General features: G+C 39.6%; 1 protein-coding gene across 1 annotated transcript; it reads right to left on the bottom strand.

The window, feature by feature from the left end:
- On the bottom strand, positions 1-27,703 carry kiss1ra (KISS1 receptor a). Its single transcript, XM_062993003.1, has 5 exons — positions 27,490-27,703; positions 19,576-19,700; positions 2,479-2,614; positions 735-973; positions 1-574 (listed from the first exon to the last, which is right to left on the bottom strand). The coding sequence occupies exons 1-5, from the start codon at positions 27,701-27,703 to the stop codon at positions 200-202; spliced, it is 1,089 nt and encodes a 362-aa protein (XP_062849073.1). The 3' UTR covers positions 1-199.

Raw genomic sequence — 27,703 nt, 5'->3', positions numbered from 1 at the left:
GACTAAATTAAAGAAATGATCGTATGGTGAACATTTCAATCCGACTTTAATGTAGTGGTGAATTTCAATTCAGGCTCACTGGCAGTCCTGTCCAAATTCTTCATCTCAGTTCAGTACAGCATGTGCCAGCTCAGCAGTGAAGCGTTCGGCTCCACACATGAAAGTGGTAATTTTCTTCCCCCGTGGAACCACCTGCTGTTCATTTCCTCTCCGGGTTACTCTCTTCAGTGGCGACGAACTTGATTTCTGCGTTCGCTGTGCGAGAAGCCACGCTGCTGTCCCTCACCGTGTGTCTGAAAAAGAAGGGGAAGGTCTTCCTGAAAGATTTGCGGAAGCTCGCCCCCATGAAGCCGTACACGATGGGATTGATGGACGAGTTGGCGTAGGACATGCAGTTGGCCCACGTCTTGATCTTGTACGTTGCGTAGTTGACCTTAAAGTTGGGGTAGAAGGACTGGAAGAGGATGAATATCTGAATGGGGCCCCAGCAGACGGCAAAGAGAGCAACGATGACCACTACCATTTTGGAGACCTTGCTTCTGATGGAAATGGTTCTCTCGGAGAGAAGATGCACCTGAAATAGAACAGACTCGAGTTCAGAAAGGCCGGTCCATCTCATTTCAGAACTTGAAATGGAATAAATATTATATTCTTATATATACTTTAGGACTCATGTAATATGTATCCTGCAGCCCTTTGTGTACCATAAATACAGCAAGGACTGGCATGATCACCTGATGATTGTTGTCGACAGGCTCCACGGTTGGCTGGCCAACCCTCTTCAACATGAAAGAGTAGCAGAAAGAGATGGTCAGAACCGGCAGTAGGTAGACCGCTATGAACTGGTAGAGTATGAAAGCTCTTTCATGTGTCTTTGATGGAAACCGCTCCATGCAGTACTGCCTTGGGCCATACCAGTATCCGTCTTCCAGTCTTTGATACATTAAGATTGGGGTTGACAAAATGAAGGAGCCTGGAGAGAAAATATATATACAACCCCAAATCAGAAAAAGTTGAGACAGTAAGGAAAATGCAAATAAAATACAAATGCAGTGTTCCTTACATTTACTTTTTGGCTTTTATTTGATTGCGAAACATTCATTCCTGCAACAGGGCTAGTAATGAGGTGAAAAAACAAAATAATGATGTGATTCCAAAGAAGTGATGTCAACAGGTGATTGTAATTGTGGTTTCGTACAAAAACAGCATCCAGGAAAGGCTGAGTCTTTGATGAGCAAAGATGATCAGAGGATCTCCAGTTTGTCACCAAATGTTTAAAAACAATGAACCTCAAAGAAAGATTGGAACTGATTTGCATATTTCTCCGTCTACAGTGCATAATATCATTAAACCATTCAAGAAATCGGGAGGAATTTCAGTGTGTAAAGACCAAGGGCCCATGATCTTTGATCCCTCAGACGGCACTGCATCAAGAACCGCCACTCAACAATAGCTGATATAACCACATGGGTGAGGGATTACTTTGGCAAACCTTTGTCAAGCACTACAATACAGTTACATGCACAAATGCCACTTAAAACTTTACTGTGCAAAAAAGAAGCCTTATGTTAACCGTGTCCAGAAGCGGCGTCGACTTCTCTGGGCTCTGAGGCATCTAGGATGGACCATCACACAGTGGAAACATGTATTGTGGTCAGATGAATCAGCATTCCAGGTCTTTTTTTTTTTTTTTTAAGACAAAAAGGAACATCCAGACTGTTATCAGGAACAAGTCCAAAAGCCAGGGTCTGTCATGGTATGGGGCTGTGTCAGTGCCCTTGGTAAAGGTCATTAACAGTTCTGTGATAGCAGCATTAACGCAGAAAAGTACATTGAGATCTTGGAGCAACATACGCTGCCTTCTTTTCCAGGGACGTCCATGCATTTTTTAACAAGACGATGCAAAACCACATGCTGCACACATTACAAAGGCATGGCTGCGGAAGAAGAGGGTACGGGTACTGGACTGGCCTGCCTGCAGTCCTGACCTGTTGCCAATAGATTATGTGTGGAGAATTTTGAAATGGAAAATGTGACAACGGCACATCTTAAGACGTGTTCGCAGGAAGAATAAAAGCTGAAACACTAAATCACTTGGTCTCCTCAGTGCCAAAATGTCTTTTAAGTGTGGTGAAAAGGAATGGCAACATTACAAAGTGGTAAATGCTTTACTGTCCCAACTTTTTTTTGGAATGTGTTGCAGGTCTGAAATGCAGGAATTGATGTTTTAATAAATGAAATGAAGTTGACCAGACAAAACATGAAATATCTCAGGTTCATCCTGTCTGCAATCAAATAAAAGTCAAAGTAAATGTAAGAAAATGTGCACACTGGGCACAAGGTAGTAATACACTGAACATGGCACCAGTCCATCACAGGGCTTCATGACCTAGCCAATCATGTCTGTGTAGACTGGTCAGCACATGATGGGCTAGCATAATAGAACTGAACATAATGAATGTAAATTATGGGACATACTAATCCAGATGCAGACGCTCACAATCATGGCTACCCGTGGGGTCCGATGACGTAGAGATTTCAGCGGGTACACGGTCACGTAGCATCGATCCCCACTCATGGCCGTCAACGTGATACATGTGGCCTGGACAGTCACCTGCAAATAACCACATCCAGACTTCCTTTCACCAATGAGAATGATAAAACACCATTATACAGACACAAACTCCAGAAGGACCGACTGCCAAATTTCAGCGTTATCGCCCTTCAGGCGCACAATGAGAAGTCTGACGCACTGGATTGAGAATAATGCATCGAAGACGTTTCATCTATTCAAGTTTTTCTCCCAGAGGAGACGAAAACATTCTCCTTTTATTCGCCGTTCTGAGGAGAATTAATTGAACGCAGAGTTCAAGATCAACCTTTATTAAGGTATTGACAAATGTGAAATGATTCAGAGGAGATAATGCTTTTATTGTTAAGGCTGGGAATCTTGGCACATTTGGGCCAATCAGCTCTCAGACCCATGAGGCCAGTTATATAATCCTGACTGATATTAATAATATGCCTGATTTGTTTTTTTGGGCTGTTTGGTCAAAGCTCTTGCTGAGCTACCGAAGTTGTGCCTTATTATTAGTTTTGATTGTGAACAGAATACAATGAAAGGCTCTAGGCACAATATAAATTGGGACAGGGGGCACTCAGATATGCTCAAAATGCCCCCTTCCCAATATACGGATGTTCAAATTAAAAATAAATGTATTCCACCGACTAGCTTTGTGTACCTTTAGGATTCGTCAGTGTGCCCATCGGTTGTCAATGTGGCAGGAATGTTTTAGATTGACAGGACCACCTACCCGCAACCCCCCAATCCCCATAGATTTGGTCCCCCCACAATCTTTTATTTATGACTGTGACCTTGGAGTAATGGCAAGGTTTATTTATACAGCACATTTCATACACTCCGGTTACAATAAAATAGAATAAAATGGTAATATATAGAGTACATATACAATACAAAGCTTGTTTTGGAAGCTAGGGTCAGAGCACAGGTCAGCCATTGCACGATGCCCCTGGAGCTAAAAGGGTTGAGGGCCTTGCTCAAGAGCCCAACAATGGCTGCATGGCAGAGTTCAAACTCTGAATCTTTCAATTGATAGCCCGAAGCTCTACCCACTAGGCTACCACTGTCCGGTTAAAAGTTATTTAAAGTGCTTATATAAAATAAAAAATAAAAACATGATTAAACTAAGATTAGTTTTAGATTTAAAAGTATCTAAAGTTGAGGCTCTTCTAATGTCAACTTCTTCCATTTTAAAGCAGCGTAGTAGCTAAACGTTGCTTGTCCGTGTTTAGTCTTCACCTTAGGCTGGACTAACAGACTAGTTTCTAGTGATCTGAGATTCCTTGGCTCATATCTCTGTTGCATATCTGAGAAATATGCTGGTCCTACATTATTAAGAGATGTATAGACCAGTAACAGTACCTTAAAGTCTATACTGTAACATTTAAGAACTGGGGTGATGTGTTATCTAGCAGCTGCATTTTGAATCAGATGAAGTTGTAGTTAGCACAGCAAGATATTCCACTAGCATACCAGGGCTGGGATTCTGAAATTTCAGCTCTGATACCGGTCGTCTGGGCACCCCCTAGCAGGCACAATTGTCAGATGGCAAAATTGGCCACTAGTCTGCTAGGTGTGGAAAGACCGGACTAAAAAAGGGGTGTGTTTTTGATGTTTTTAGTAGCCAGAGGCGCCTGTACAGAAGTGGAGTAATGCTGGTGATACCCTTTTTCCACCAACGTGTTTCCACCGAAAAAAAGAGGTTCCAGACAGTAAATTAGCATTCTAATCTGGCACCATAGAATACTTGGTTTTTCGGCATGACATCATCTGTGGGCGTGTCACAGTGTAGAGGTTTGAGATGCTGCTAAACCGCGTTTTTCTATTTTAAGTTCACCTGATTCAATTTTGAGCCAGTTTGCCGCATTTTTTTGCTGATATTTTCAACGAGATGAACTGTGTGATATAACGTGGTAAAAGTTACCTGGACAGTATAAACACTTAACGTGAAAAATAAAGCTTAACGTGGCTTGTTGTACTAAAACAATGGCCGATGAATTTGGGCAGTACAGAGCGCTTATAACCAGTAATAACGGAGAGAAACTGAGTGTTTCTGTGTCGTACTTTTAGTACATTCAGCCACGTTTCGCTTTATTTAGGTGAAGCTTTTTCTACTCTCCCGAGAATCGGACTCAGAACCCCGAGCTGCATAAATACCACACGTGAAGTAAATCCAGCTAAACACAGATACGTGTGGAGCTTTTGGAGTGGATTTGATGGTTATTTCACATAGATGGATGTTCGTGTCGTGGAACTTTAGTGATGTTTTATCGCTCAAGCCGAGCGCTGAGCAAATCGGCTATTTGCGCCAAGGGTCGCGGTGAGAGTGAAGCGCAAAGCAGTGAACTAAAGAAAACAACAACTGCGACAAACACGTCTACATCTTCTTATCAACAATAGCTGATCGATGCTTTTTGCATGAAAACAAACATCTGTAACAACAGCACAAATCCCCACAGGTAACCTACATGCTCTGCCATCATGTTACTACTCTTTACTTTTGTTGTGTAATGCCCCACCTTTGATGACGCAGGCTTGGTTCCCAAAAACTGGTGGAAATCCAAAACAAGAAGGTTCAAAGAAACCTGAAAAGAACCAGTTCAAGAACCAGAGTTCTTTTGGTGGAAAAGCGCTATGTGTGACTCTACAAACATGAGATTATGCCCAAATAAGAATGGGTTGGTGGACGTGATCAGGGTTTCCAGCAGTGGAAGACTAATTGGCTAGGCTAAATTGAAAGGAGAAAGGGAGAAAATGCATATATTAAATAGTAAAAAAAGATCAAATATGGATTCGAGATCTGAGTCCATAAGTATGCCGAGTACAAGCTGGTTCTTTTGATTTGAGGGCTTTCGAATCCAGATATAAAGCAAGTCTGTTCCTGAATAAAATAATAATAACCATTTTTTTTTCTCTTTATTCAACTGCAGAAAGTTTTGTCTCATCCAGTTAGAGATAAAAAAATCCAACAATACAGCATCCAGGCCAGGTCAAATTGTTCATCTTCACAGCTATCACCAGTTTTCATCAATCACCGCGGACATGAACAATAGCGCGACGGAAATGGCTGTGTGGTGATTGGCGTTTTGAAGCACAATTCAAACATCTTTTAGATGCAGGGTGAGAAATCGGACACAAAGAACGTACTTACACTTGCACGTCACAGAGCGAAACTGAAGGACAGCAGTACAGTGTTCTATAATATAGGAGTATTTTAGAGTATAACGTTTATTTTTCACAGTATATATACACAGTATATATACTGTATATTATAATTATGCATTTTCTTTCCTTTCTCCTAATTTAGCGTAGCCAATTAGTCTTCCACTGCTGGGGACCTCGATCGCATCCTAGAAAGTATATTTGCCTGATATATGCTCCGACCGACCCCTTAATATTTCCCTGTACTTTGTTGGATTCACACATTAGACCAGTCTCACATATGTAGAGTCACTCGCTGATTTCCACATTCCTCCATTCCTTCTTCCTTTCTGTGTAGGCAGTTGTTGCCTAGCGGTTAAGGTGCTGGACTTGTAATCAAAAGATCGCTGGTTCAAGCCCCACCACTGCCAGGTTGCCACTGTTGAGCCCCTGAGCAAGGCCTTTAACCCTCAATTGCTTAGACAATATACTGTCACAGTACTGTAATTCGCTTTGGATAAAAGCGTCTGTTAAATGCTGAAAATGTAATGTAATATAACGTACAGGCACTTCAGACTACTAACCAGGGTCCTTACAGCTTTAACAGGTCGGCTGAGCGCCCCCTAGCAGGCACAATTGGCAGTACCTGCAGCAGACAAAATGGACCCCCTAGTCTGCTGGGTGGGAAAAAAACAGACAAAAAAAAGTTGGTGTGGTCTTCAACCTTGTTTAAGGACCCTGGTTAGTAGCCCGAGGTGCCTATATAGAAGTTTAGAAATGCGGAGATCAACGTGTGACTCTCCATGCAAGAGACTGGCCTCCTGAGCGAATCCACCAAAGTATGTGCGAAAAAGAAGGGGTCTGGTTCCCCAGCAGCGGAAGACTAATTGGCTATGTTTACACAGTATAGAAGACCCCACCTCCGTTTTAGTCCGGTATTTTCCCACCCAGCAGACTAGTGGCCAATTTTTTATGCTGCAGGCACTGCCAGTTATGCCTGCAAGGGGGCGCCAAACAGACCAGTTAGAGTTCAAATTTAAAATTTACATACACAGTGGACTCCAAACATCCAAACACCAGTAGCTTCTTTTTTACCCGAGTGCATTACGCTTCCTCTCTACCGATGCTGATCCCCACTTCTGATTGAGGACAGCGAGACTGACACACGCCCCCTCTGATACGTGTGCAGTAGCGGACTTCATCTTTTCACCTGCACGAGGTGAGTTCATATGCGGATCAGCTTTGTGTACGGAGAGCCACACCCTGATCAATGCATTATTCCTTGACTCGGTGCAGGTGCCATCAATCAATATGAGGTTCCTATCAGTTATGAGGTCCCCACCCTGTATGAACAACAGCCAATCGTTGTTTATGTAGCTGCCAAGCTGCTTCCTGTTGTGTTTTTTGCACCATGGACTGGTTTCATATAAGATATAATTTCACAGACCGGTGGAGGCGTGAGGATTTAAACTAAAATTATACTACGAGCATAATAAAAAACACAAAGTGCATAACAATACTACTCACCACTGATGGAAAATCAGTGGAAACCCTGAGCTTTTTCGCTGCAACCCTGGTGAAAGGTTTCTTGGCCTTGGTACTACGGTTAGCCACTAAGTATGATGCTCTTAGTGTACTCACGTTTAATGACGTGGTGGCCTTCCACAATAGCTTCTGTTCTTCTAGTTCACGTTTTCTCTCAGAAAACTCCAGAGGCTTGTGTTTTAATGTAGGGTGCTTGGTCTGTATGTGCAGAAGCGGTTTTGACAACCATTTGACAGCCTATCGCTACATATTATGCAGAGAGGACTCGGTGCATCAGAATCCTAATATTTTCTGTTAAATGTCGCTTTCTTTTTCTTGGCAGTCGTAGGCTCTATTCTATTCTCTTATCTCATCATTAGGTCTTTTCCCCTTTTTGTAAAGACACTTGTTTTTTGCTTATAGCTTGTTGGCTTAATTTTTTGGTATCACCTGACTGAACAATAAAAATATTAATTATAAATATTAATAATATTCATTATTTGTTTATTCGTTTGTGCGGCCCGGTAATAAAGTCCGTGGCCCAATGGTTGGGGACTATGGTTTAGCTCAAGGATGCAACTGATGGGAGTTGGTTGAAGAACTGGCGGTTTGATTAGTGGTCCCACCTGTTGGAAGGTAATAAACCTTTGATTGTGGCCATGATGTGTGGCATTTTAAACCCTACTAGTCTTCTTCACATTGCTAAAATTGTTTTTACCTGCCATCCATCCATCCAATAATTTCCTTCAGGAAAAATTAAGTATCCATCCATCCATCCATCCAACCATCCATCCATCCATCCATCCAATAACTTCCTTCAGGATAAATAAAGTATCCATCCATCCATCCATCCAATAATTTACTTCAGGATAAATAAAGTATCCATCCATCCATCCAACCATCCATCCATCCATCCATCCAATAATTTCTTTCAGGATAAATAAAGTATCCATCCATCCATCCAACCATCCATCCATCCATCCAATAATTTCCTTCAGGATAAATAAAGTATCCATCCATCCATCCATCCATCCAACCATCCATCCATCCATCCAATAACTTCCTACAGGATAAATAAAGTATCCATCCATCCATCCATCCATCCATCCAATAATTTCCTTCAGGATAAATAAAGTATCCATCCATCCATCCATCCAACCATCCATCCATCCATTCAATAACTTCCTTTAGGATAAATAAAGTATCCATCCATCCATACATCCAATAATTTCCTTCAGGATAAATAAAGTATCCATCCATCCATCCAGCCATCCATCCATCCATCCAACCATCCATCCATCCAACCATCCATCCATCCATCCAATAATTTATTTCAGGATAAATAAAGTATCCATCCATCCATCCAACCATCCATCCATCCATCCATCCATCCATCCAATAATTTCCTTCAGGATAAATAAAGTATCCATCCATCCATCCATCCATCCATCCAACCATCAATCCATCCATCCATCCATCCATCCATCCAATAATTTCCTTCAGGATAAATAAAGTATCCATCCAACCATCCATCCATCCATCCATCCATCCAATAATTTCCTTCAGGATAAATAAAGTATCCATCCATCCATCCATCCAACCAACCAACAAAAAAATGTACATCCTCCAACATGAATTCCAATAAGAAGGTCTGATGAATCATGTTTTCTTTTACATCACGTGGATGGTGTGGTTTGGAATGGTTTGAAGAGCACTACAACGAGTTTAAGGTGTTGACTTAACCTCCAAATTCCCCTGTACAAATGCTGTACAAACAAGTCGGATCCATGGAGGCCCCACCTCACAACTTACAGGAGTTAAAGGATCTGCTGCTAACATCTTGGTGCCAGATTCCACAGCACACCTTCAGGGGTCTAGTGGAGCCCCTGCCTCGACAGGAAAAAGAGGGACCAACACAATATTATGAAGGTGGTCATAATGTTATGCCTAATCGGTGTACACGTGTACAGTACAGAGATTAGATTGTTTTTCCACATATCCCAGTTTGTTTGAAAGCTGGGGGCAAAGCGCAGGGTCAGCCTTTGTATGATGACCCTGGAGCCGAGAGAATTTAGGGTCTTGCTCAAGGACCCAACAGTGATGCAAAGTAGAGCTACGATTCAAACCCTCAACTTTTTGATTGATAGCCCAAAGCTCTACCCACTAGGCTACCACCGTCCCAATGGAAACTAATTAAAAACTCGTTGCATTTACAGTTCATTTACCTCTCCCACAGCCCTGTTCTGCCAAAAATATCCCAAATAGTACAAAATCATTTAGTTATTTTCATCACTGTTTGGTTCTGAGACCTCGAAAGTAACTCTTGCTGTGTAGCTCCTACCACAGGACATGAACTGCAGCTCATCAGGCGGTTTAATTGTTCACAGAGAGTACAGCGGGGTAAAAAGGGCCAGAAATACAGCTACAAAATCAGTACGGGTGATTGAATGATTCATCTGCATAACAATTATCAGTGCCTATAAGGCCACCGTAGACGTCAGCAACAATACAAATGGTTCGAGGCAGTCAGCATTGTTCTGTTGGCTTTGTAAAGCACACTTATCTTCAAGTGCAGAGCAAAACTGGGGAAACGCGGAACAATGCAACACTGGAAGTACGGCTAAGTTCAGAACTGAATCGGCGTATTGTTACCGTGTTTGGAGTGGGCGGAATTATGATGGTCGGCTTTGTTTGGTAAAAGTAGTAAAAAATGACATACACAGTAAATTACGTTAATTACATCTTGTTACATGGGAGATCTTTTTTGTAGCTGGGACAACAATAAGCGATGTGTTAAACAGCTGGAACAAACTGAAAACTTTTCAGCTGTCGTGGCTCTCACGAAACACTCAGATTTACATTTTCGGCATTTAGCAGACGCTTTTGTCCAAAGCGACCTACAGTACTGTGACGGTATATTGTCTAAGCAATTCAGAGTTAAGGGCCTTGCTCAAGAGCCCAACAGTGGCAACCTGGCAGTGGTGGGGCTTGAACCAGTAACCTTTTGGTTACTAGTCCAGTACCTTAACCACTAGGCTACACCTGCTCTAGATTTATTTATCTATCTATCTATATACTGTATATATAGGGAGAGAGAGTGAGAGAGAGGACTATTTATATATGATAGATGGATAGATTGATAAAAAATAAATAAATAAATAAATAATAATAATAATAATAACAATAATAATAATAATAAAAATAACAACACTACTACTACTACTAATAATAATAATAAAAATAATAATAATAATACCAATAATAATAATAATAATAATAATAATAATAATAATAATAATAATAGTAATATTAATAATAATAGTAATAATAATAATAACAATAATAATAATTATTATTATTATAACAATAAAATATACTAATACTTCTACTACTAATAATAACAATAATGATAATAATAATAATAATAACACCACTACTGCTACTACTACTATACTAGTAATAATAATAATTATATTCAATATAATAATAATAATAATAAATATTACTATTATTATTATTATTATAACAATAAAAACATACTACTACTATTAATAATAATAATAAAAGATTGGCTTAGTCCAGATTAATGCTGACGGTTTAGAACGGAATGTCCAACAAGTTTATGGATATGTGATTCCTGCTTGCTGGCCTGAATAAACTCATTACAGTCAATTTTTTTAATTGTAATAACAGTCATTTAGCATTATAGACAGCTGTGCCACCTGAACATCACTTACTTTTTCATTTTTCACTAGGATTTATTTGAATTGTAGCAATCCTTCTTCACACTGATAAAACGGTTTTAACCTTTAACCAGCCAATAAAAAATAGTTTAGAGTTGAAAGTCCAACAAGTTTATGGTCTCGCGTCTACATACTTTCTGGTGCAGCTTTTGTTAAGACAGAAAACGTGAGATAATGAATTCATGTTTTGAACAACAGAATCCTAAATAATGTTAATTTTATAACAGAGTGATTTAAACTAAGTTCTTGCTGTGTAACTTAGACTAAAGAATTAAGAATGTGATTAAATAAAACACACTACAAGGTAAACAGAGAAGCAGCAGCAGCAACCACATTAGAAATAAAATCCTAGTGTGATGCACAACAATTAAAAATCTGTCTAATTAAACCAGCACAGTCACTGGCATTTGGTGGCATTTTACTCCACAATTATCTTCATGTTCACAGCAAAACTAGACTAAAATGTGGAGATACTTGTAACCAAAACAGTAATTACTAAAAGTGCTGTTGTATTTGGTATGTGAGATCCTGAGAAAGCCAAGTTTATGTAATATTTGTTTTTCATCATTTTTTTATGAAAGTGATAATGATAAAATGATTTTTTTAATAATAAAAATAACAATAATAATAATAATAATAATAATAAGAATAAGAATAAGAATAAAATTAATAATAATAATAATACCATTAAAATATACTATTACTGCTAATACTACTACTACTAATAATAATAATAATAATAGTAAATAATAATAATAATAATAACAACAATAATAATAATAACTAATAATAATAATATAACAATAATAATAATAAATATAATAATAACAATAATAAGAATAAGAATACCAATAAAATATACTATTACTACTACTACTACTATTAATAATAATAATAATAATAATAATTATTATTATTATTATTATTATTATTATGTACTACTACTAAGAATAATATTAATAATAACAATAACAATTATACTACTACTTCTACTACGATTAAAAATAATAACTATTGTTATTATTATTATAAATAATAATAACAATAATTATCATTAATAGTATAATAATAATAACAGTAACAATGTACTACTACTACTACTACTACTAATAATAATAATAATAATTATTATTATTATTATAGTAGTAGTAGTAGTAATTTAAACAATAACAAATATACTACTACCACTTAAAATAATAATAACAACAATTATAATAATAATAACAAAAATATGTTCGTGTTACTACTACTACCACTACTTCTGCTAATAAAAAATAGTTTAAAATTATTACTTTTGTTTTTATTATTATTTTTTTTTTTTTATCATCATCTACTACTTCAACTAATAGTAATTTTTAATAATAATAATAATAACAATAAAATATACTAGTACTACTACTAATACCAATACTAGTACTACTACTACTTATACCAGTACTACTACTACTAATACTTCTACTAATAATAATATTTTTAATAATAATAATAATAAAAATAATAATAATAATAATAATAAAGGCTTTATTAGGCTTTAAATCCTTATTTAAGTTTAATTCCTTCACTGTTTGGACTGTAAGTTAAATAACACAGTGTTAAGAATCATTAATGAGGCACACGTCTCTAAAACCTCTTCAGTATTTTATCATCTCAGATTTCATCTCTTTTCTAAGGTTGAAGGACATCCTGCTAAGCACTGCTTTCTCAGTGACCCCAGTTAAATCCCAAATCCAGGCGAGAGATATTAGAAGAGAAAGAAATCATTAAAGCACTCGACCTTTACCCAGTCATCAAGCTGCTGTAAGAGTGTCTGAATCAAAAGGCTCAAGTGTCCAACCAGCTTCACAAATCCGACATTTCTTCTAAAACACATGCTCATTTAATGTTAAAGATTTAAGCAGTCTAATAGGTGTATGTGTGTGTGTGTGTGTGTGTGTGTGTGTGTGTGTGTGTGTGTGTGTGGTGTGTGTGTGGTAAGTGTCCTTGCTGCAGACAAGACAAAGCTGAAGTCATATGTCTGTGTTTGCAAATGAGTTAGTCCTGACCATAGAGAATTCAGATTTTACAGAACTGGCCGTCACACAGCTAGTGTGGGTGAGCAGACTGTAAATACTGTAGAGAAGTCATTAATGAGGCATTTGTGCAAACATTTGTTTTAGAAGACAGAGACAACTTGAAGAAATGTCTAATAAAGTGACTGTGAAAAAAAAACAAAAAAAAAAAAACAATCCTCTAGCAAACAGTCAGGGAACAGGCATGACTCAACTGCTGTATATTATTATTATTATTATTATTACTTAAAATAATAAATTAATAAAAATACAAATACAAGTCTACTACTACTAATAATAATAACAATGATAATAATAACAATAACAATAATAATAAAAATCTACTACTCATAATAATAATAACAATAAAAATCTATTATTAGTAGAACTAATACTAGTACTACTACTAATAATAATTATAATAATAACAATAATCATAATAACCATAATAATAACAATAAAAATTTACAACTAATAATAATAACAACACTGTTCTTTTGTAATGTTTTAATCAACAAAATTAAACAACATTTTTAACTAATAATAATAATAATATATATTAAAAAAATGCCCTTCTTAAAAAAAATTAGATAAAAATATATAATTGGGTATAAATAATTCCAATGCTAACTGTTCTGTATTTTTAAATTATTTTTAAATTAAAAGTATTTAAATTAATTCATATATTTTAATATTTTTCATTTATTCTTTGTAATATTTTATATTAGTCAATGCATGTTTTCACTGCATGTCAGCTGCCACTCTGGTGGAGTTGGGGGGATGTGTGAGGGTTTCATTTGGCACCTGCCATTGCATCTCTTCAAATTATCGCTCATGCAGCCAAACATGTCAGGGAGGAGGCTTGGGTATAAGCAATACCCACATCTGTATACAGGCAGATGTTTTAAATCTGGTGGGAGAGGGGGTTGCCTACTGAATCTAAAAGCATGAGACAATGTAATTACACACACATAACAACAATAACAGCTTGGCAGCAATGTTTCCAGTGAGGTCTTTCTCTGCCACTGGTGCAGGTGCTGAACAATTGAACCCATACTGCACTGCAGCAGTTATATCAGAAATTTCATCTTCTAACTGCTTTTTGACATTCCACTGTGATGAAGCTTTCAAGAAAAGGAATTTATATCTTGTGTGTGTGGAATGTTTATGGTGCAGTTGCATTACATTTAGGTGTGTGGATCATTCTACTAAGTCACAGTCTGAGCCTCTGTAAATAAGGTAGCAAACTTTGGATTGTGGATGTTACACACTGTTATTGATCTAGAAAGGCAGGGGGTTGGGTTACCTTAAACAAGTGGGTCTTTTAACAGAGATTTAAATTAAAAATAAGATTAAAGGAAATAGAGGAGGCATTGTGAATAGACTTGGGAAAAGTATTCCACAATTTGAGATTGGTTAGTTTAAACCTCGGAACAACCAGAAGGCCTAAAGGTTTGCTATTGTAAGGTATGACATGGAACATACTGATGGAAAAGCTCAACCAGATAGTGAGAGGTGGTGTGGAAAAATAAGGTGAGATAACAAATGGAAACAAAGATTACAGTTGACCGGATTGGAAGAATTTATTAGCACAACCGTGGGTTCTTACAGCAGTGGAATAGCTGAAGAACCAGGAACAGAGCTATGTTCCTTTTTTTTATACTGCTCTAGTCATATTGCATAGGGTGTTGGACTTTGGAACCTCCATTCTGTGCTACCTGTCATTTCTTATCTGCTTATAACAGCTTAACTGACAGATATGCTTATCTCTGTACACACACAAGCAGCAAAATACTAATATTCAGGTGATATCAAACATAATATCTCATTTTTCCATAACAGCGGTCAGGTCATGTGGGGCTCGTGTAATGAGAACTGAATGCGAAATGCAATAGGTAACCAGTGAAGACTCCTAGAGTAAGTGGCATGTAGGCAGGTAAGTGGTATGTAATTTCGTACATACTGTAACCTACTGAGGGTTTTAACAGGAAGGTCAGTGGGACCCAGATGGGTTCAATTAGGCTGCTGTGTCCTAATGAGCACACAAAATCCCATATATTACATTAAAATAGTAGCCTTGTCATGGATTGAATTTACATTTAGCACACTATGTAGTATATAAGATGGTATATGGAACACAGCAGCTCTCCTGATACAGTGAATTAGCGCTTGGTTGGTTGGTTGAATGGATGGATGGATGGACGGACGGACAGACGACAGACAGACAGATAGATAGAAGCAGTAAGATAGATTAGCGGTTGGTTGGTTGGTTGGTTGGTTGGTTGGTTGGTTAGATGGATGGATGGATGGACGGATGGATAGGTAAGTGGCATTTTGTACATACTGTAACCTACTGAGGGTTTTAACAGGAAGGCCAGTGGGACCCAAAAGGGTTAAATTAGGCTTAACATTACTGCTTACCCAGAAAGCTAGAGGGCTGTGTCCTAAGCAGTACACAAAATCCCATATATTACATAAAAATAGTAGCCTTGACATTGGTTGAAATTAAATTTAGCACACTATGTAGTATATAAGATGGTATTTGGAACACAGCAGCTCTCCTTTGCTGCATGTACATACAGCCTGATACAGAGAATTAGCAGTTGGTTGGTTGGATGGACGGACAGACGGACAGACGGACAGACAGACAGATAGAAGCAGTAAGATAGATTAGCAGTTGGTTGATTGATTGGTTGGTTGGTTGGATGGATGGATGGATGGATAGGTAAGTGGCATTTTGTACATACTGTAACCTACTGAGGGTTTTAACCTAGAAGGGTTAAATTAGGCTTAACATTACTGCTTACCCAGAAAGCTAGAGGGCTGTGTCCTAATCAGCAAACAAAATCCCATATATTTCATTAAAATAGTAGCCTAGCCATTGGTTGAATCAAATTTAGCTCACTATGTAGTATATAAGATGGTCTTTGGAACACAACAGCCTGATACAGTGAATTTAATTTCTATTTTGTTTTAGGGGTTTTTTAGGGGGTACATTACACAGACAGTATATTGGCTAGTGCCACCTTGGGTATGAAATACTTCCTATTCCCAGCCAAGGATAGCTTTGTCATCTCCTGACAAGATTGGATGTTTTACTGTTGCACCCCTCAAGAGTCTGTGAAGCTGTTTGTGGATGGACAGGAGGCACATAGAACCACTAAGAGATCTGAGAACACAGCACAGCGAATAGCACAAGCCTTTCTTGGTAATACTTGGAACTGAAAATGATCAAAGCTTACAATAGCCTTCATTTGAAGAAGTTCATCCAGTCCTTTCACAGAAAGAACATTCAAAACTAAACGAAATAGGAAGTTAATTTTCATCTATTTGTAATTACTTGTGATTTTTCATTTTTTTGAAGGAGTTCCCAGTAATGATGAGTGAAATCACTACGAACGTGAATTTACAGTGGCCGCCACTGTGGCCGCGTTTTCGAGTACACTTATCACTTGATGAGAAGTGTACAGGATAATCAAAGCACAACAGAGCAGTGTGACTCGACACATTTTACTGCCAGAGTTTGTCCTGGGAAGGCAGCTACATTTATTTATGTTGATAGGCAGACACGGATGGATGGATGGATGGATGGATGGATGGATGGATGGATGGATGGATGGATGGATGGATGGATAGATAGATAGATAGACAAGCAGGTGGGCAGACAGATAGATAAATAGACAGTTAGATAGACAAATAGATAGAAAGACAGACAGACAGATAGATAGAGATATATATAGATAGACATGTATACAGACAGATAGATAGACAGACAGACAGACAGACAGACAGACAGACAGACAGATAGATAGACACACAGATAAATAGATAGACAGCTAGACAAACAGACAGACAGACAGACAAACAGATAGATAGACAGATAGACAGACAGACAGACAGACAGACAGACACACATAGACAGACAGACAGACAGACATACAGACAGATAGATAGAAGCAGTGAGCTAGATAGTTTAGCAGTTGGTTGGATAGTTGGTTGGATGGTTGGTTGGATGGATGAACAGACAGACGGGCAGACAGACAAACAGACAGATAGATAGATAGATTGATAAATATATAGATAGAAGTGGTAAGATAGATAGACCAGCAGTTGGTTGGTTGGTTGGACGGACGAGCAGACAGACAGATAGACGGACGGACAGACAGAAAAATAGATAAAAGTTAGGGAGAGTGTGGATTCATCTGTGAGGCTCTGTTCAAAAAGGCATTCCTCAGAAAGAAGATTGATTGCTTACACATGAGCTGGTATAAACAGAGTTGCCAGCTTTGCAGCGTGTACAGGTGTCTGGAAAGCGTGAAAACACGATAAAGACCCGTGGGCCAGCAAAGCCTGTATTTAAAGAGCTCTCCCAGCTGTAACTAATTAACACTGCTGAGGCACAGAGACTCCCTGATTAAAGGAAATGTCAGTCATGATGACAAGGTGGACATGATTTTGTAACCCGCGCCCCCTGCTGATCTTTACGGCAAATTAATCCGTTAAATTAATTTAATTTTAGTGACTAGTAAATGTGCAATCTCAGATATCATGATAACTTTATTATTCATTGTCTCGTCCTTTCACTCTGCTCTGGGGCTGTGACTAAGATATGAGTCACATGTACCTATATATACACAAACAAAGGCAGATGAATCACATCCCCAAAATCCTTCAAACCACACAAGGAGATTCCCACACTTCGCCAACTCATCAAAGTCTCTCGGTCATCAAAGTCTGAGAGATAATCTGTGGGCTACGCCATAGCGCAAGAAGAACTGTTCAAACAAGGCTTATTTTTTCGAATCCTTTCCCTGGGAGGAACAGAACATGAACTTTTGTTCTATGCATTCTTTCATCTATGTAGTTGGCGTCCAAGTCCAACAGGTGTGTGTGGGTGGGGATCAGAAGCTTGAGATCCAATTTGCAGCCTAACTAGCAGCTTCTACATTCTGGAAAGGCAAAATAGAAGATTTTGGAGTAAATTTGTGCTTATTTAGTCAAAATAAAAATAAGAAAAGATTAGACATGATGTTGGATTCAAAGGCCTGGCGCAGAATCAAAGGTTTGCTGGGGGTTCAAACATTAGACGGGCTCCTTAAGAGCTACTGGAGTTCCTCCACACCAAACTCAATAGCCAAATAGCCCAAGGTTCAGGTAATAAACTATGGATTGAAAGGTTGCTGGTTTAAGCCCCACCACTGCTAAGTAGCTACTGTTGGCTCTGGAACAAGGCCCTCAACTCTTAATTGGTTGCATGGTATATTTACCAATTGCAAGTCTGCTAAATACCCAGGAATTGAATAGGTTCAATTCCTGATTAAGTCGTTCTACTGATGCCATCCATTGTGATTCCCTCTGTCTGGTACCAGAAGATCATAAGAAGGTTTATTAAGTTTATTAAGCATACATGCAAATACACCGATCAGCCATAACATTAAAACCACCTCCTTGTTTCTACACTCACTGTCCATTTTATCAGCTCCACTTACCATATAAGAGAACTTTGTAGTTCTAAGATTACTTACTGTAGTCCATCTGTTTCTCTACATATCTTTTTAACCTGCTTTCACCCTGTTCTTTAATGGTCAGGACCCCCCACAGAGCAGGTATTATTTAGGTGGTGGATCATTCTCAGCACTGCAGTGACACTGACATGGTGGTGGTGTGTTAGTGTGTGTTGTGCTGGTATGAGTGGATCAGACACAGCAGCGCTGCTGGAGTTTTTAAACACCGTGTCCACTCACTGTCCACTCTATTAGACACTCCTACCTAGTTGGTCCACCTTGTAGATGTAAAGTCAGAGACGATCACTCATCTATTGCTGCTGTTTGAGTTGGTCATCTTCTAGACTTTCATCAGTGGTCACAGGACGCTGCCTACGGGGCGCTGTTGGCTGGATGTTTTTGGATGGTGGACTATTATCAGTCCAGCAGTGACAGTGAGGTGTTTAAAAAAAATCAGCATTGCTTTGTCTGATCCACTCATTCCAGCACAAAACACACTAACACACCACCACCATGTCAGTGTCACTGCAGTGCTGAGAATGATCCACCACCCAAATAATACCTGCTCTGTAGTGGTCCTGTGGGGGTCCTGACTATTGAAGAACAGGGTGAAAGCAGGCTTAAAAAATATGCAGAAAAACAGATGGACTTCAGTAAGTAATTGTAGAACTACAAAGTGCTTCGATATGGTAAGTGGAGCTGATAAAATGGACAGTGAGTGTAGGAACAAGAAGGTGGTTTTAATGTTATGGCTGATCAGTGTATATTCTTGTTACTTTGCAGTGGAGGTAATTGATTGTCTGTCTACTTCAGTAATCGACACCAGAAACCCAGTAATTACAAGAGTTTAATGGCCTGTTCTAAAATCTTACAGACAGCACAGATGGGTCAACAGACTGTTTGTCTTGCTGGTTTTCTTGGAATGAAATTACAAGAATTAAGAAAAAAAACCACAGCAATTTAATATAATTACTGTAGTCAGTACTGGTGGCTTACCGTTTTATTTGCCTGGTGTTGCAAGGGTGCGTACGTACCTGCTGAAGGAAAGCAACAAATTTGCACATGAAGTCTCCGAAGATCCAGCCGGGTAGAGGATAGAGGGTAGCGGTGAACGGCACACAACATACTAAGAAGATGATATCCGTGGCTGCTAGATTAGCTGGAAAAGAGAAAGAGAGGAAAGAAGAAGGTTTAAATACATGCATGCAAGAAATATAGTGAATAGAGAACATACACCGATCAGCCATAACATTAAAACCACCTCGTTTCTACACACACTGTCCATTTTATCAGCTCCACTTACCATATAGAAGCACTTTGTAGTTCTACAATTACTGACTGTAGTCCATCTGTTTCTCTGCATGCTTTGTTATCCCCCTTTCATGCTGTTCTTCACTGGTAAGGACCCCTACAGGACCACCACAAAGTAGGTATTATTTAGGTGGTGGATCATTCTCAGCACTGCAGTGACACTGACATGGTGGTGGTATGTTAGTGTGTGTTGTGCTGGTATGAGTGGATCAGACACAGCAGTGCTGATGGAGTTTTTAAACACCTCACTGTCACTGCTGGACTGAGAATAGTCCACCAAACAAAAAACATCCAGTCAACAGCGCCCCGTGGGCAGCGTCCTGTGACCATTAATGAACTCAAAAAGCAGCAATAGATGAGCGATCGTCTCTGACTTTACATCTACAAGGTGGACCAACTAGGTAGGAGTGTCTAACAGAGTGGACAGTGAGTGGACACGGTGTTTAAAAACTCCAGCAGCGCTGCTGTGTCTGATCCACTCATACCAGCACAACACACACCAACACACCACCACCATGTCATTGTCACTGCAGTGCTAAGATTGGTCCACCACCCAAATAATACCTACTCTGGGATGGTCCTGTGAGAGTCCCGACCGTTGAAGAACAGGGTACAAGCAGGTTAAACAGATGGACTACAGTCAGTAATTGTAGAACTACAAAGTGCTCCTGTATGGTAAGTGGAGCTGATAAAATGCACAGTGAGTGTAGAAACAAGGAGGTGGTCATTATGTTATGGCTGATCAGTGTACATCAGTTCTATTTATGACTTTGTACTCCAGCACATTGATCTGGAGAATAATGAATTAAGTTCATGAAATGCCTGGAGATATACATTCTTATTGCCTCTGTAATTTATTCCACTAAACGACTTCAGATCATTAAAGCAAACATTATCGTCCCATGGTTTCTCAATCAAGCAGTTCACCAAATTGAATTGGTGAGCCAGTTTACCCAATTAAACACAGCCGTGCTGTCATGACAACCAGGCAATCAAACAGGTGCAGATGAATACGAATCAAGGAGAAACAAGTAATCACAGTTGTAAGAGAAGCGGCTGTGACGTTTTCTATGGAGCGTGACGGTGCCGCTTAGCCTGCCGCTGCACTTCACTTGATTGAACTTTGACCCAGTTTTCCGCTGACCTTTTCAAAGCGCCTCCAATGAGACAAACTGTTTGATATGACATGGTAAAAGCGACTCAGGCAGCTTAAAGTGAACAAAGTTTAACATGACTTATTGTACTTGATATACTTGGTATGATGGAGTTTTTAAACACCTCACTGTCACTGCTGGACTGAGAATAGTCCACCAACTTGATTGAACTTTGACCCAGTTTTCCGCTGACCTTTTCAAAGCGCCTCCAATGAGACAAACTGTTTGATATGACATGGTAAAAGCGACTCAAGCAGCTTAAAGTGAACAAAGCTTAACATGACTTATTGTACTAAAACGGGCGAGGAATTGAATTAGTGGAGAGAACTTATGAGCAGTAATAATTAAGAGAGGTTTAGTGTTCCTATGTCGTTTAGTACAATATGCCATGTTAAGCTTTTTTTTTTTTTTCACAATAAGCGTCTTAGACCAGGGGTGGGCAAACTTTTTGGCTCAAGGGCCACACTGGGTTTTACACTTTGACAAACGGGCCAGGCCAGTAGCAGATGGGTGGTGAACTAATATAAGTTATCAATCAAAGAATTAACTTTGACTATTGTTTTTCAGCACCCCAAGCTGTATAACACAAGTTTAAAAGTGAAACCACTACACAGTGAGGGGAAATGCAGCTAAACTTAGATACAGTGTATCACAAAAGTAAGTACACCCCTCACATTTCTGCAGATATTTAAGTATATATCTTTGCATGGGACAACACTGACAAAATGACACTTTGACACAATGAAAAGTAGTCTGTGTGCAGCTTATATAACAGTGTAAATTTTCTTCCCTCAAAATAACTCAATATACAGCCATTAATGTCTAAACCACCGGCAACAAAAGTGAGTACACCCCTTAGTGAAAGTTCCTGAAGTGTCAATATTTTGTGTGGCCACCATTATTTCCCAGAACTGCCTTAACTCTCCTGGGCATGGAGTTTACCAGAGCTTCACAGGTTGCCACTGGAATGCTTTTCCACTCCTCCATGACGACATCACGGAGCTGGCGGATATTCGAGACTTTGCGCTCCTCCACCTTCCGCTTGAGGATGCCCCAAAGATGTTCTATTGGGTTTAGGTCTGGAGACATGCTTGGCAGTGGTCGTCTTAGAGGTGTGTTTGGGGTCATTATCATGCCGGAACACTGCCCTGCGACCCAGTTTCCGGAGGGAGGGGATCATGCTCTGCTTCAGTATTTCACAGTACATATTGGAGTTCATGTGTCCCTCAATGAAATGTAACTCCCCAACACCTGCTGCACCCATGCAGCCCCAGACCATGGCATTCCCACCACCATGCTTGACTGTAGGCATGACACACTTATCTTTGTACTCCTCACCTGATTGCCGCCACACATGCTTGAGACCATCTAAACCAAACAAAATAATCTTGGTCTCATCAGACCATAGGACATGGTTTCAGTAATCCATGTCCTTTGTTGACATGTCTTCAGCAAACTGTTTGCGGGCTTTCTTGTGTAGAGACTTCAGAAGAGGCTTCCTTCTGGGGTGACAGCCATGCAGACCAATTTGATGTAGTGTGCGGCGTATGGTCTGAGCACTGACAGGCTGACCCCCCCACCTTTTCAATCTCTGCAGCAATGCTGACAGCACTCCTGCGCCTAGCTTTCAAAGACAGCAGTTGGATGTGACGCTGAGCACGTGGACTCAGCTTCTTTGGACGACCAACGCGAGGTCTGTTCTGAGTGGACCCTGCTCTTTTAAAATGCTGGATGATCTTGGCCACTGTGCTGCAGCTCAGTTTCAGGGTGTTGGCAATCTTCTTGTAGCCTTGGCCATCTTCATGTAGCGCAACAATTCGTCTTTTAAGATCCTCAGAGAGTTCTTTGCCATGAGGTGCCATGTTGGAACTTTCAGTGACCAGTATGAGAGAGTGTGAGAGCTGTACTACTAAATTGAACACACCTGCTCCCTATGCACACCTGAGACCTAGTAACACTAACGAGTCACATGACATTTTGGAGGGAAAATGACAAGCAGTGCTCAATTTGGACATGTAGGGGTGTAGTCTCTTAGGGGTGTACTCACTTTTGTTGCCGGTGGTTTAGACATTAATGGCTGTATATTGAGTTATTTTGAGGGAAGAATAAATTTACACTGTTATATAAGCTGCACACAAACTTCTTTTCATTGTGTCAAAGTGTCATTTTGTCAGTGTTGTCCCATGAAAAGATATACTTAAATATCTGCAGAAATGTGAGGGGTGTACTCACTTTTGTGATACACTGTACATGTGGATGCTTTCAGAGTGCTTTTTAGCTTTCAGGATTTGATGCTTATTTCATACAGGGTAATTCGAGTCGTAATGCACGTCCAGACTGCAATCTAGGATGTATGGACTATGGAAGTGGACTCTGTGTGATGCGTGACCGAACTAGATGGCTTTACATATGCTTCATTTCAGCCGACGCTTAAGAAAATAAAGTTTTTACATTAACGATATACAACAATGTAATGACATTTTCAAAGCTGTAAAAAGTTTTGGAAATATAAAGAATTAAAGTGACATTTCTAAGGCTTTAGGTCTCATCTTAGCTCCCCAGCAGTGCCAGACTGAAAATTCTCCACAGAGTCACAGATGATTTCAGAAAAGCATGTAAAGAACCGCAGACATGTATAGCTTCAGCAAAGGTCAGTGTTGGTTACAATATTAATCAAAAAATCTATTCAAAATTGATATTTATGAAAGGGGAGCAGTAGCATATACAGTATAAGAGGACATCAGCAGAATTATCAATACCAGTCTGGTATTTACAAACCACACCTGTATAATCCCCAGACCTTTGGGGAAATGTTCTATAGATCAGTTAAACAAAATGTTAATTATTTACAAGTTAAGGTTTTACCTGACTGGCACCCAGCGTACAGTATAATTAACCTTTAAACAGCAGGTGCAGGTAGTGGGATAATCCACTAGCACACCAGCGCCAAGATTCTGAGCTCCCGGGTTTGAATCTGGGCTCTGCTGGGTGCCCTCTAGCAGGCACAATTGGCTAATGCCTGCAGCAGACAAAATTGGCTTCCAGTCTGCTGTGTGGGAAATCACCGCTGTGTAAGGACCTTGGTTGCCCAGGGCGCCTGTACAGAAATCGGAGGTCGGAGTGAGGCCCTCCGTACACAAAGCCAACCTCACGAACAAATCCACTAAAGTATGGGTGAATAAGAAGGGATTGGTGGACTGCACACACATTGCAGGGAGTGTGTGTCAGGCGAATATACACCCTCCTTGGGTGAAACTGAAACTCAGTTCTGCCACCTGGCAGGCTGGGTGGCTACATGAACAACGAACAACGATTGGCTTGATGTTCCTTTGGGAAGGGTGCCGGACCGGACCTCATAAGTGACGCAATTACGACCTCTGCTGGCTGATTGATGGCATTTGCTCAGGGTGTGTCTCTCCATACACAAAGCTGATCTGCATATGAACTCATCTCGTGCAGGTGAAGAGAAGCAGTAGGCTACTGCACACGTGTCGAAGGGGGCATGTGTCAGTCTCAGCTCTCCTCAACCAGGGTGGAGATCAGCATCAGTAGCGAGGAAGCGTAATGCAATCATAATAATTGTGCCTTTTTTAAATGCATTTTCTCCCTTATGCTCCCATCTACGTATTAGTCCAGTCTTTCCCACCCAGCAGAATAGTGGCCAATTTTGTCTGCTGCCGGCACTGCCGATTGCGCTCGCTAGAGGGTGCCCAGCTGACCAGTAACAGAGCTGAGATTCAAATTTATTTATTTTTTTAACTTATTTATTCAGTCAAAAGAGCATTTATGAGGTCAGGCCTTGATGTTAAAGGTGTTTAGTAGGGTTGAGGTTAGAACTCATGCATGGGCTTTGCTTTGTGCACAGGCTGAAGACATGCTTTACCATAAAAGGGCTTTTACCAAACTGTATGTTATTCATTATTTATTTATTAAATTATCATTGATTTTACGCACCTGTAGGCAGTAAGTGTGGCTACAACAGCTCAATTCAATAATTAGAAGGGGTGCTTACGAACTCCATTTTTACATTATTCATTATGTTTTTATTCAACATTTATTTAATCGATTATCATTGATTTTATGCACCTGTAGGCAGTGAGTGTGGCTACAACTGTTCTCGGTTCTCAAACCATTTAAAAGTGTGATTAAAAGTAAATATAGCACTGTCCCAACTTTTTTCTAATTAGGTTGCGGGTATTAAATTCAAAATTTCTTTATACAGTATTTACAAAATTCAATGTAGTTGGTCAGTAAAAACACTAAAATATTTTCTTTTTACTTAATAAATCACAGATTCTTGTTTGTATTGCATATACAAAATGTCCCAACTTTACCGGAATGGGGTTTGTAAATACATTTGGGACACATAGTGCATGTATCACTATGCATTTATTATTATTATTATTTTGTATTTTTGTACTTTTTTCCCCTTTTTCTCTCGACTTTTTAGTGCGTCCAATTGCCCGATTGCGTCATGCTTTCTCTCCACTAATGCTGAGGAGAACGAAGCTAACCCACGGCCCCTCCGACACGTGAGCAACAGCGGTATGCATTTTTTAACCTGCACTAGGCGAGTGCTAATGCGGATCAGCCCTTCGTATCCCACCCTGATCAACGCACTCCTTCCCCACCAGTCAGCCAGCAGAGGTCGTAGTTGCATCAGTTATGAGGAGACCCTATCCGGCTTACTACCACCCCACCTCCATATGAACAACAGGCCAATTGTTGTTCATGCGGCTGCCCAGCCCAGCCGGACGGCAGAGCCGAGACTCGACACAATGTATTCGAGAACCCAGCTCCGGTGTGCCAGTGTGTGTTTTTACCGCTGCGCCACCTGAGCGGCTCTTTTATTATTTATTAAATATTAAATAAATTGTTGCATTATTTAATTTATTTAAAAGCTGTAAACATTTTATTTACACATTTTAAACACAGCAATATTAATTAATGTATTTTTTATTAATTAATTAATTAATTTGTTTGTTTGTTTTTTGTTAGTTTTTTTGACCTTCTGATCTGTAAGAAATGCTGTTATTTGCATTTATTCAGTTTGCGTCACAACAATTGTCAACAAACGCTCAATTGGCTTTGTAACGAGTTTGTGTTTTACTTCACAACCGGGAAAAGTTTGGAGGTTTTTAATTATAAGCACATTTACAAAATAACAGATTATATTCCTAATGGGACACACGGTTATAAATTTAATAGCATCTGGAACAACATTAGCTAAGCTAATTATCAGAACTTACATATTATTTATTTATTTCTACGGTACATTTCCAATGTATGTTTTGTGTAGATTGTGACTCGTGACTTGACTTGGACTCTAGCCTACAGACTTGTGACCTGACTTGGACTCTAGCCTGAAGACTTGTGACTTGACTCTGAGTCTAGCCTAAAGACTCGTGACTTGACTCGGACTCTAGTCTAAAGACTCGTGACTTGACTCTGAGACTCTGAGACAGGCGAGTAAAAGTAAAGAATAGATATTGATTATTTTATTTTCTCATGTAAACAGATTCTGACAGCCTCGGAAAATCATTTTTCCCTCTAATAATACAGACCGGGCTGTGACCTGCTAACCTCACCTTTAAAGCAAAAGGTATGTATCTGTAATACCGATTTAAACTGAGCAAACTGAATAGGTGACACGGTGGCACAGCTGGGTCCAGTCACTCCAGTCACTGTCCGTTTTTGAAGGTTTGCATGTTCTTGCTGCTGTTTTCTCAGAGTAATTTCTTCCCACATCCCGAAAACATGCAACAGGTGTATTGGCCCTGTGGTGGATTGGTTCCCGGACCAGGGGTTTTTCTCACTTGTACCTTGTGCCCAATGGCAACAGACCCAGGAAACCTATGTTTCTGTACATCAATAAAAGCCTTCCTTTTAATGTCATTCATTTATTCATCCATCAAAGAGCACACACACACACACACATTCACACCTAGGGAAATTTTAGGGGCAATTAATCTCCATTTAACCAGACTGCACGTCTTTGGACTGTGGGAGGAAACCAAAGCTCCCATGCAGAATGGACACAGATCGCTCCACCTCGGAATTAAACCCAGAATCTTCTTGCTGTGAGGCGATTTTTAAATACCTCCATCAGCGCTGCTGTGTCTGATCCACTCATACCAGCACAACACACACTAACACACCACCACCATGTCAGTGTCACTGCAGTGCTGAGAATGATCCACCACCTAACTAATACCTACTCTGTGGTGGTCCATTGAAGAACAGGGTGAAAGCAGTATGTAGAGAAATAGATGGACTACTGTCAGTAATTGCAGAACTACAAAGTGCTTTGATATGGTAAGTGGAGCTGATAAAATGGACAGTGTGTGTAGAAACAAGGAGGTGGTTTTAATGTTATGGCTGATCAGTGTACATACATACATACTGTATAGTAGGCACTATCAATTTCTGTCATATATCACATCTGGAATCTATTCATAAACAAATGCAAGAACTAAAACTTACCGATGTAGAAGTTGGTGGCGGTCCTCATCTGCCTGTGTTTGGAGATCACATAGATGACCAGTGAATTCCCAATAAGCCCCACCAGCATGATGAGAGAGAAGAAGAGCGGTACCAGCCAAGCATCCGTCAGAAAAGGATGCTTACCTTCCTCCACCTCGTCCGAGGATAAGTTACCCACCGAATCGTTCAGCGGGAAATCTGAAGAGTTCAACAT

The sequence above is a fragment of the Trichomycterus rosablanca genome, chromosome 4 (assembly GCF_030014385.1).
Source record: "Trichomycterus rosablanca isolate fTriRos1 chromosome 4, fTriRos1.hap1, whole genome shotgun sequence".
In the NCBI taxonomy this organism is placed as follows: Eukaryota; Metazoa; Chordata; class Actinopteri; order Siluriformes; family Trichomycteridae; genus Trichomycterus; species Trichomycterus rosablanca.
Note: the sequence above shows the minus strand (reverse complement) of the source record. Positions and strands in the feature narration are given on the sequence as shown.

Coding starts and splice junctions, on each gene's coding strand:
- kiss1ra (XM_062993003.1), bottom strand. CDS start 27,703: ATGTTGAACTCTTCAGATTTCCCGCTGAACGATTCGGTGGGTAACTTA. Junction 19,701..27,489: donor CGCCACCAACTTCTACATCG/GTAAGTTTTAGT, acceptor TCTCTTTTCCAG/CTAATCTAGCAGCCACGGAT. Junction 2,615..19,575: donor TTGTTGCTTTCCTTCAGCAG/GTACGTACGCAC, acceptor GGTTATTTGCAG/GTGACTGTCCAGGCCACATG.